This window comes from Coffea arabica, chromosome 2e, assembly GCF_036785885.1.
Source record: "Coffea arabica cultivar ET-39 chromosome 2e, Coffea Arabica ET-39 HiFi, whole genome shotgun sequence".
In the NCBI taxonomy this organism is placed as follows: domain Eukaryota; kingdom Viridiplantae; phylum Streptophyta; class Magnoliopsida; order Gentianales; family Rubiaceae; genus Coffea; species Coffea arabica.
The window spans coordinates 13,575,137-13,587,025 of NC_092313.1; the positions used below are offsets into that span (position 1 = coordinate 13,575,137).

The 11,889-nt window shown below is 36.8% G+C and overlaps 1 protein-coding gene across 1 annotated transcript; it reads right to left on the minus strand.

The window, feature by feature from the left end:
- Positions 1-980: 980 nt before the first annotated feature.
- On the minus strand, positions 981-4,475 carry LOC113729593 (uncharacterized protein At4g15970). Its single transcript, XM_027253868.2, has 3 exons — positions 3,894-4,475; positions 1,783-2,157; positions 981-1,604 (listed from the first exon to the last, which is right to left on the minus strand). Exons 1-3 carry the CDS (start codon positions 4,335-4,337, stop codon positions 1,119-1,121), a joined length of 1,305 nt encoding a protein of 434 aa, XP_027109669.1. The 5' UTR covers positions 4,338-4,475; the 3' UTR covers positions 981-1,118.
- Between the last annotated feature and the right edge of the window lie 7,414 nt (positions 4,476-11,889).

The following is an 11,889-nucleotide window of genomic DNA, read 5'->3' on the forward strand; positions in this document are numbered from 1 at the left end:
TCATTTTGGGAAAGTCTACAGTACTCTGATTGTTCAAAGTTTTTGGTTGAAAACATGTACTTGAATTTTGTTCATAGCCTAAGGCTTAGACTCAAAAACTATAAAAAAAAATTTATAAATAATTTAAGTAATTTTTAAAGATTCTAGTAGCATCACGAATACTGCAACTTTGAAACAATATAATACTCTTGGTTTTCCATCAATGTATACTGTCAATTGGACAAATAAAATAGAAAAAATCCAAAATAGAAAAAATCGTAAAAAGATGTTCCAACAGCCAAAATAAAAGGAACTTTGACAAAGAAATGCGCCTTCATGCCATCGTTATTACATCAACTTCTATATTACTCATTGTTATTAAAATTCATTATTGAACCATCCACTAAATCTAGTTCTTCGTATTGCCATTTATTTCTAACTTCGCAAATGGAAGCGAAAGGGAAAAGGGAGAAGAACGAGAGTAAGAGAGTAGATAAGAAAGGAGATGGGTTTAAGAAGATCTTTTTTTAAAAATTTTAAAAGTACAAATTCTTTTTCCATCTTGAATAAAGACAACGCTGGTGTAATGTTACTTGGGTCTTATTTGATAATCCAATTCAACACTTAAATTTAATGAATTCAGATTTTAACATGTTCACATGCATTTTTAACAAAAAATTAAAAATTTAAATTAATTAAATAGCACTGAATTTTCTGAACAAGATTTGCTTCCAAAAATCAGTGATAAACTATTTACTTATCACGTAATGTGATATACAATAAATGTATCAAATTTACTATTTAACAATTCAATAACTTAATGGATTCATATTTCAGATTTCAGTTTAGGTATTTAAAATACTCCTCTTTTTTCCTGACATTTTTGGTCGGGCTATAATATTATTCTGTTATAAATCCCACCAATTGTAAATTAGTTTGTTGATTGTATTACTCCCACCATTGTGAGTTCCTTGTAATCATATAAAAAAAAAATTCACGAGTTCAAACCAAGAAAGCTAAGTCGTAGTGTACAATAACCCAAGGAAGTTTTAAAATGATGTGTTACAAATTTAGTTCATTCTCAGCAAAGGGGCCGAAAGAAACGAAGTACAGAATATGAGTGCAAGAACAATTAAAATTCATCCACAAATTCTTGGAACTGTCCAAGTTTGTGGTGTCATAGTCTTTTCTTCATTTGGCAATGCCATGTATTTTTTCCAATCCTCAATTAACATCCTAAGATCATGAATTTTATTGTCTAGACCAATACAACAATTCGCATGCATGGTGCAAACAAGATTAAGATCTTTACTAGGCTCACAAAATCCACCGTAGAAAGCTGTGTCCAAGAACCTAATCTTGAGCCCAATCTCATTGATGAAGGGGTCAAACTTGATCCCATTAAGCACATCTTGATCATGTTGACCGGGAAATCTGTCTTTTGATGTGTACCAAAACTTGTAAAATTGGATTGTTCGGTTATTCGATTTCACATAGTTAAATCCTCCATTTGGAGAGTTATTCAGGTCAGTAGAGGTGTACCAATAATGATCGCATGCAATTTGAAAATCTGCATCTGAATACAAATGTGAGAGTGGATCTCGAAACCACATGACATCGGCATCCTGGTAGTAAAATTGAGCAACGAGTTAAATACTGATATAAACGTCGACCGATATAAAGAATAGAGGTTTTAGGTTCAAATTCCCATATTTCCTCTTCATGTATTAAATCTCATCCATCTCCTGCTAGAAAAACAGAGTAAAATGAATAAATAGTAAAAGTAAAGATAAAAGATATTACCGTGAAAATGAAGTTGTATCCCATCTTAAGAACAGTGTGCAGAAAATCAATCCTTCTCCACATCATCTTCAAATAATCTTGGCTCATAAAATGTGCCTCACCAGAAAAATCCACGCCTTCAGTGGAAACTGAATGACAATGAGGGTGTACTTCCGTGCAGTGAGAGTACGCCTTCTGGTCCAAAGCCAGAACTACTACGTGATTCAACAGCCATTGTGTTCCATTTCCAATTTTGAAGCTCTCAAGAAAGAGATCAAATATTGAATTTGGTGCTGTCCAAGCTGCATTTAGTGTTGTTAGGATAACGGTTTTGTCCTCCATGGCTGCTTTTCTCAGTACTATCTCCAACTTGGTTGCTTCATTTTCTACTTTATCCTAAATTAATGAACAACAAATTTGGAAAAACGAGATTACTAGGGATTGAGAATATTAATGAGGTTAAATTGGAAAAACCTAGGGAGAGGAATGAAGAAAGAAAGGAAAAAGAAAAATAGTTAACAATATGATCAACTACTTTGTTTTTTTTTTTTTTTTGACATTTTAAGAACGAGGATTCGATTTCTTGCTGCATCTACTCTCTTTAAAGAAAATCCAGCTTTAAGATTGAGTCCGAAATAAGTTTTCATGTGATTTCCCTTGAAACCAGCAAGAACGACATATAAAGAGTGAGTTTGTGTGTGTGTGTAATCAATCACCTGGCCTGAGCGTGGATCAGCACTAGGTACCATTATAGCAAATAGAAAACGTTAATGGCATCTCTCTTTTCTTTTTTCTAAATTAGATTTCTTTTTTCATATTCTTTTTTTTAACAAATAAAAATTTCTTCTATCCAATACTTTCCTTTTCTAAAATTTGTAGTCCTAAAAAAAATCAAAATTTGATAACATTAATGTTCTATTATTTTTTACATACCGCGATTCTACATTAATTTTTATCTTTTTTATTTGTCATAATTTATCCTAACCAAAAATTTTTAGATCAAAAAGTCGACGAAATTAATTTTGTTTCTTTAGTTTTTGTTTGTCCATTCTCTAACTATGATTTAAGATTGATTGAGAAAAGTAAGAAGAGAAAAGAAAAATAAAAACTTATCATAATAGAGGTGTAGTTTTGTTTCCTACTAAGGTTAAGTGAGATAAATTTAAAGGATTTTTTTTTTCCTTAGGGGAGTTTTTGTGATTTATCCTTTAATAGAAATGGAAGCTTCCATGAAAATGAAGTACAAAGACTGCAGCCCAAATTTGCAAAAGTCATAAAAAGTTTGGCCAATTCCATATGAGATGTCAAGATCAATGTTTAATTCCAGCTTCTCATATTTCCATTCCCACGTTCTCAAACTTTGCAACTAAATGCGCTGGTTTCGAAGACTATTTACGTGGCCTTGATCTTCACGTTAGCGTAAGATCCTTTATTCCTACGAAGGTTTTTTCGGCCAGGGGGGTGTGGGGCTTGTGCGTGTTGATTGGCTTGAAGAAACATAAAATTCTATATTATGTGGTACACACAACTCCAATCAAGCTAGCTAAATTAAGTTAGGTCTGCTTCGTACGCAAAACTCCAATCAAGCAAAGCTAGGCTAATTCAGTTAGGTCTTCTGTTTTTTAGCTTCGATTAGATTAATGCACTTGATTCTTTAACTCATTTGAACTGTCCAATTGATTGCTAAATGGTGGAAAAAATTAATGCATGGAAAGATAATCTAACAGAAGCAAAAAAAAAAAAAAAAAAGAGTCTTCCATTGAAAAGTATAGGATTATTTTCTTCATCTGCGAATCAGTCCAAAGTATTGAAACCAAAAAACGAAAGGAAAAAAAAACGACCAAAAACTCGACTTCTGGTCTAATCAGTTGTTATGTACTTATTTGGCTTTTAAGTGGAAATGTGCAATGTTAAGGGTGTAAACGCGTCAAGCTTAATTATAAATTACACCCAACTCAAGTGAAATAATCCAAATACCAAAATCAAACCCAAAAAATCCACCACATTGATTGTATAGCTAAAAAAGAATATTCAATCGCACAAGTCATCATCGGATATACTTATGGATACAATAATAAAAAAAATGGAATGACTCTCCTTCATGCATGCATGGCAGATAAAAGATAACTTACCGGCGAAGGTAGGTTTTCTTGAACAGTATAATTGTTTGTCGTCATCGGAGGAGATAAATTTGCCTGACTAGTCAAGTCATTGTTAGCAGTTGCAGATACATTTCCTTGCAAGATGTCAGTCGGTGGAGGTGACAAATTTCCGGCATCGGAAGATTTTCCTTGATCAGAAGAAGGCAACGAAGATTGGTTTGCTTTTGTAGATTCCTGAGATGCACTGCTACTGGGAAATGGATTATGGGAAGCGGGCAAGAGATACTGTACGTGATAAGGGGAATGATAAAGGACGAGGCACGCTACAAGGGCCGCAATGGTTAAAAGGGCTATCTTGATGATGCTTTTAGTAGAGAAATTGTGGTGGTTCTGGTGGTGAAGGAGGTGGTAGCCGCCAGGTTCTGATGGTTTCTGATCATTTTCACCGGTGATCCTGCCATCTTCCACATCCATCGGAACTCAAATTGGATGTGTGTGATGATGGGGGGTCAGGTAAATTAAATCATCTCTTATTCTATATGGACTAATCAGATAACGAAAAGTCAACAATAATTTTCCAAAACTAATTGAAAGTCGTCGGTTGAAATTCTAACAGCTAGTCATTAAAGAATAGGCTTAAGAAAAATAGTAAGTTCTTGTACAATTTATATGTTTGGCTAATAAACCAAATCAAATTAAAATATAGGAGTTTTTTTTTTTGATAATTAAAATATAGGAGTTTGTTTAATGAGGAAATTTTTAGTAGTTGAGCCCGGTTAGATTTCCAATTGGTATGGTTTTCTCGTTAGTTTTTAACTATTGCACCTTTCTATCGTTAGGTAAACACAAGATTTTATCAGTTGAAATCTATTCTTTTGGCTGCAATGTATTGGGAGTAGGGTAGTATTAAATTCTTGGAGAGTTTGATAACTTGGAGATAGCCATATTTTTATGAGTATTTTCCCTTGACCGTCAACCGGGGGGAAAAATTAAAAAACAAAAGTTTAATAATTGAGAAACTAAGTTATCATTGACCAACACAAATTGTATATATATATATATATATAAAATCTCGTGATAGCGAATTTTAAGTTTATAAATGTTAAATATAAAATTCGTTTTGGGTTTTGATTAAGACTAATGATGAGTTCACTCCCATAATCACCAATTTCATTTTAATTGAGCGAATAGAAGAAACCAAAATGGTGTGTTATCAAGCGGTCAAAATTGGAGTAGAATTTATTGGGCATTAGCAAAGAATTAGATTTGCAGATTTGATTTTGTAGGCACGTCGACCAAAAAATAAACAAAAGACGTAAAAAAAAAATGTTTCAATTTCTACAAAAATTAAATAAGAGAAGAAGTCCATTTCTTTTTTTTTTTTGGCACTAGAAAAACAAGCAAATAATTGCCTCTAGTTTGATTCCCAATTATTATGCATGACTACCAAACTTATCAAAGACTCTTATAAATAATCAAGAGGCCTATTTAACAGAACCCGAGAAAGAATATAAAGAAAAAACAAAACTTTATATCTTTATATAATTCACTCAAGTTGTTGGCTCCACGTATAGAAAACAAATCCTGGGGAAGACTTTCGAGAGACGCCAAAACTGCTGACAAGTTTTATAATCGCTCTTTTTTTTTTTTTTTTGAACTTTATTATTAATACGGAAATTTCTTGCAGGCAATAACTGGCCGTGCATGTTTTATTAAGCCAATGACTAGAAGTTCCTATTATCTTAACAGGGAAATCTGGAAACGCATTGAAAACGTACGCCTGCATGCGATGCCAACTTCTATGGCCAACGGCACGCTTTCTTCACAAGAAGCGACGACTTAAATTCTAGCACTCGCAGGTCACATAACTCAAAACAAGGGTGATTTATATGCTCCTTATATTCGATTCCTGCACTTTTGTTGGTAATTGATCCAATTGACCGAAGCAACTTCGATCCCTCTAATCTAGTATATATAGAAATGCATCATCTGGTTTAGAGCTGAATGCTCCTCTGATATATGTAAGAATGGTATAAATATTGTCGATTAAACAAGAAATTGACCCACTGCATATGTTGTTTGTGGAACCATGTCTAAATTATTTTTGCAAAACAGAGGGATCAGCTCACAATCCCCTCAACAAAACCCTTCTCAAGCTTAAGTCAACTATATTGCTGTGAATAATAAACAAAGTCGTCCAAAATTCTAAATGATAGGAAGAAGGAAAATGATATCTTTTATGTGATAAAAGCATAAAAGATGATCCACCTTCTTGTTTTCAACTGTAGTTTAGGCATTCTTTTTTTTTTTTTTCAATTGCTTATTATAGTTGAACTCATAGGAAGAAAATACAAGTTGTGATAACAAAAAATGTGTTATATTGAAATTCGGAACTTTTATCATGAAATTCGGGAACTTTTATGAACTTTTCGTTCATAATCTTGTAAAAATCAGAGTTTTGCCTTTACAAATGTGCATCTTTACTAGTTTTGCCTCTGTAGAATCTGCAGCTTTCCAGTCTTCCCATCTTCTTTAAGTTCAACCTTTTTTAGGTGCTACCGGATGATTTATCTATACAATTTCGTCTACTGTCTTCGCCTACTGATTAGTGCTAATATATGTCTTCACTCTTGACCAAAACACACTTAACAAATGCTTGAACCGCCAATAATGGAACAAAAAGAAGTTAACAAAAACCGCACGTCGACAGGGGAGCGAATTTGACTCTGGGATGAGGATCGACAAGTCCAATCATATCCTGCACTAATTTTCTATGTACGGATTTTTGGTCTTCTTGGGGATGTAGCTTTTATCCCTTTGGCATGCTCTCCAGTCTGAATTGATTTCACGTTTAAGGACAAAAAAAAACAAAACTTATTTTGCTATCTTTCCATCTAGTTTCATTTCATTGATAACATTACTGACTAGTTTAGCCAAACCGTAACTACAAAGATTGAATTCTGTTCTTCTAAAAAGGCAATGTACGACGCAAGTGCTGACATTGACATACAGGAATTGCTTTCACGAGAGCTGTCCTAACAGCATAGGATCACCCGAAAGCAGGCTTGGTATGGACCAGGTTGTTGGAACTTGGAAGCTTGCCCAATCCATGTTTACCGACAACAGCATCAGTGTAGATGAAAGTTTGAGTGTTGAGTCTGCAAAGTAGAGGATACGAATGTCCTCTCGAGTCTTCTCATCATGACTAATATTCATCTGGCTTCCTTGAACTCATGCCACTCTTCCACAGCTTTCTTTGAAATTAGGCTCCCTTCTTGTTTCTGATCATTGGTTTAAAAACAGTTTTCTGATAGTTGATTTCATTTCTTCCTTAGTCTTGAATAGTTATAAAACTTATGACGATTAACTGCAACGTAAACTTTTTATACACTGTTGATCTAAGAATAAATGGCTTTCATGAAAACAAAAAAGCAAAAATAACAAGGAATCATCAGTCTAATAACTATTCCTGAGAAAGTCAGTATACTTTACTTGACTGGAGGATGAAGATTTCTGTGGTCCATTGCATCCTTTAAAAAGAAAAGGAAAAAAAAAAAAAACTAAAGGGATTCTTAGCACACTGAAAACGAAACATCTTGGGGATATTGGAAAAACTCTCTTACTGAGAGCTTTCTCTCTCTAACTGAGAGCTTTCCCTCCTCTGAGTAGGAGATTAAAATTTCAAAGGAAAGTGCCCGCCCAAAATACATCTGCATCCAACTCATGATACGAAATGTGCTGGATTCTACACAACACCACTGCTGAGCAAGGAATCAAGAACCAGATCTTGAACAACATCTCTGTAGTAGATATAGAGAAACTGGGAGGTCGTGAAGGAGCATCTAAAATGACAGGTTTCACTGACTTTATCTGCTCTTTTATGTCTTTTATGTCCTTTGCATCTGCATATATATAAGTAGGTGTCTTTCTGTTCGTCTTGCCTACCTGGTAGTGCACTTACCTAGGGAAGTTAGTAGTCGGATCTCCTATTCCCTCTGTTTTAGTCAGGCTCTAGCTTTTGCTTTTCTATATAAGTAGGGGTATCCCACTAAAATCTCCAGTGCACCATGGCTGATGAACTGGAGGAAGTCTTAAAGAAGTTTGCTTTATCGAACCTAGAGCAGAACGGAACATGGCTGGACATGGATGACATCAATCCGGGGATAACTGAGTGCGAAAATAGCATTATTGGGAAGATTAGAGGAGAAAAAGTTGCAAATTTTACCGGAGTCAAGAATTTCGTGACAGGAGCTTGGGGTTACCCAAAAAATCTGGAGGTAGCGGAGCTAGGTCCTAACTTATTTCAGTTCACCATACCAGATGAGGAGAACAGACTGAGAATACTGAATGGTGGACCATGGCTGATAGACAGTCAGATTCTAGTACTACATAGATGGGAGGCTGGGATTGAGGAAAATTCTGAGGCATTTAGGTTCGCCCCTCTATGGGTGCAAGTATGGAATTTACCAATCCACTGGATCTCGAAAGAGGCAGGGAAAAAGATAGGGAAAGTGTTTAAAGAGGTGAAGGAAGTATTAGTCTCCCATACAGGAGGGAAGGAAGGGAAACATTTGAAGATGTTAGTGTGGGCAGACATGACCCAACCTTTGCTACGTGGAACAGCAGTCAAGTTGAATGGGGAGGTAAAATGGATTAACTTTAAGTATGAAAGAGTACCTGATTTCTGCTATAAGTGTGGAATTGTTGGCCACAGTGAGAAGAAGTGCAAGAACGTAGTGATCATTAAAAAGGGACAACAGGAGAACCAATATGGCCCCTGGCTACGAGCACAAAGTGGAAGAGGATCTCCACATAAGGAGAGTATTCACAGTTCATATAATCCGGACAGGCAGGTTTGGGGGTTTCAAGATGGGGAATGGATCAAGAGGAGCAATGGTAAAAAAGCAGATCAGGTGGCCAATGTTAACAGAACTGAGTGTGCGAAAAGCTTGGATCTGACCAAGAAGGCATGCTCAGTAGGGGATCAGAAAGAGGGGCAGGAAGATAGGATTCAGGAACCATATGAGGAGGATGAGGTGATCCAGGATGCTCAGGAGACAGGTATCTATAATAAAGAATCTGAAAGGATAAATAATGAGAGCACCCTCGAGTCTGTCTCAACAGAGTGTGAGTTAGAGAGTATGGTGCAAGTAGCAAGGCCTATGGTAGCATTTGGAGAGTCTAGTACCAGGAACCTGGATAGGAGTATGGAGGGAAGGGATGACAAATCTATGGACATGCTGCTGGATGAGGAAATACATAGCCAGGATAAGGAAAATGGTGTAAGAAGGGTGAGGAAAGTAAGATTATGGAGTAAAAGAAGCGACAGTGATAGGCAACCTCTAAGTGATATTCAGAATAGGGAATCCAAGAAAGGAGGCAATAGTAAGAGAAAGCTACAAATAGTTGATGAGGAAATGCTGGATATGGAACAGAAGGAGCAGATTGGAAAACGTTACAAAGGGAGCAATGAGATGGAACTTTCTGATCAGATACTGAGGGGGGAAGAGACCAGCCCATCTTGGTCTCTCAATCATCAATGAGAGCTCTGGTGTGGAACTGCCAAGGTGCTGGGAGCCCCTTGACAGTTCCCCATCTGAAGGAGGAAAATAGACTCCTCTCCCCTAGTATCATCTTCCTTTGTGAAACAAAAAACAGAAAGTTAAGAGGATTTTGAACTTTGATAATAGTTTTGTTATAGAGGCTATGAATAGGAGTGGTGGTATGGCCCTCCTGTGGAAGAATGAAACCAATATTTTAGAAGTACAAGGTACGGCTTTTACAATTGAGGTGAAAGTGGAGGATAAAGAGAAAAAAGAATGTTGGTGGTTGATTGGAATCTACGCAAGCTGTGATAGCCAAGTGAGAAGAGGTCAATGGGATGTACTGAATAGGAGGAAAGTTGGATGGGGGGATAAATGGATTATAATAGGTGACTTCAATGATATCACCTCAAATGACGAAAAATGGGGTGGAAGGAGGAGGGATAATAGAAGCCTTCAGGATTTTCGGGAGTTTATAAATGAGAACCAGCTTTTGGATGTTGGATATCTGGGAAAGCCTTGGACTTGGAGTAACAACTGGTATGGGAGTGGAGAAATTAAAGAGCGACTGGATAGAGGCCTATGTACCATAAAATGGTCGCAGTGCTATGAGGACGCAAAGTGTCTACACATTGAATCGATTGCTTCTGACCATAGCATGTTGTTACTTGAAACAGAGAAGGAAAGGAAGAGATGGAAAAAAAGATTCCAGTTTGATAAAAGATGGCTACAACATAAGGATATTGTGGAGGTGGTAAAGAAGGCTTGGAGTGTCCAGTGCGAGGGAACTAGATGGTTCAAGGTAAAGGAGAAAATCAAGAACTACAGGATTGAGCTTCTTAAATGGAGCAGCAATAAGAAAGGGAACTCTCTGGATAGAATTAAATGGTGCAAAGACCAGATTGAGGAAATTAAGGCATCAGAGGTTGAAAACAAAAGACCAAGGATTCAGGAATTGAAACAACAATTGAAAGTAGCTTATGACAATGAAGAGGCCTATTGGAATCAGAAATCCAGATTGAGATGGCTAAAAGAGGGAGATAAAAACACCCAATTTTTTCATGCAACAGTCAAAGGAAGAAGGAGCAGAAACAGAATCCAGAAGCTGAAGAAATCTAGTGGGGAGTGGACTTCTACTGATGAGGAGCTAGGAAAGGAAATTGCTGACTATTATGAAGAGTTGTTTAAGAGTTCAGGGTCGGTGGTGCTTGATGAAATTTTAGAGGGGATCCCTGTATCTATAACAGAGCAAATGAATAGAGACCTGACCAAAGATGTTGAGGAAGAGGAGATCAAGACTGCCTTCTTCTTTATGGAACCTAATAAGGCTCCTGGGAGTGATGGCATGTCTCCACTTTTCTTTCAAAAATTCTGGAGCTCTATTAAGCAAGACCTGGTAAGTGCGATTCAAGGTTTCTCCATAATAATGTTATTCTTAAAGCCATTAATCATACAATCATCTCCTTAATCCCAAAAGTAGACTGCCCTTCAGAGATTAAACAGTTTAGGCCTATCAGCTTATGCCAAGTGGTCTACAAAGCCCTTGCAAAAATTCTGGTCAATAGGCTTAAACCTTTCCTATCTAAGTGCATTAGCAAAAACCAGTCTGCATTTGTCCCAGGTAGGCAAATCATAGATAATGTCATCCTTTCCCATGAGTTGCTGCATTTCTTGAAAAACAAAAGACAAGGGAGAGCTGGGATGATGGCAGTGAAACTTGACATGTCAAAGGCCTACGATAGGGTGGAGTGGGGTTTCTTGAAAGTGATAATTGAAAGAATGGGATTCTGTTACAAGTGGATAAGATGGATTATAGCCTGTATTAGCTCAGTCACCTACTCCTTCAACATAAATGGTGACCAGAAGGAGTACATAACCCCAACCAGAGGGATAAGACAAGGTGACCCACTTTCTCCATACTTGTTTCTGTTGTGCTCAGAAGGGTTGTCTAATCTGATTCAGAAAGCTAAGCTGGGGAAGCAACTGACAGGTATAAAAATCAGTAGAGGGGCACCAGCAATAACACATTTGTTTTTTGCTGATGACTCTCTAGTATTCTGCAGAGCTAATGGTCAGGAAGCTGGGGTGCTAATGAGCATTCTCAAGGTGTACGAAAAGGTAACTGGTCAGCTTATCAACATGGATAAATCCTCAGTGTTCTTCAGTAAAAACACAACCCAAGTTGTAATAGAGGAAGTCTGCCAAGCTATGGGATCTATTCAGCAGATAGGACAGGGTCAATACCTAGGCCTCCCTATGATCATAACAAGATCTAAAGGGCAGGTGTTTGGGTATATACGGAATGCTGTTGATAAGAAACTGCAGAGTTGGAAAAATAAACTGTTAAGCCAAGCAGGGAAAGAAGTCATGCTTAAAGCTGTAGCTATGGCTATGCCAACTTACACCATGTCATGTTTCAGGATGAGCTCTAAAATGTGCAGGGACATAAGCGCAAAAATGGCAGACTACTGGTGGGGGGAGAC

Coding starts and splice junctions, on each gene's coding strand:
- LOC113729593 (XM_027253868.2), bottom strand. CDS start 4,337: ATGGATGTGGAAGATGGCAGGATCACCGGTGAAAATGATCAGAAACCA. Junction 2,158..3,893: donor AAGAAAACCTACCTTCGCCG/GTAAGTTATCTT, acceptor TCATTAATTTAG/GATAAAGTAGAAAATGAAGC. Junction 1,605..1,782: donor GATACAACTTCATTTTCACG/GTAATATCTTTT, acceptor TTTTACTACCAG/GATGCCGATGTCATGTGGTT.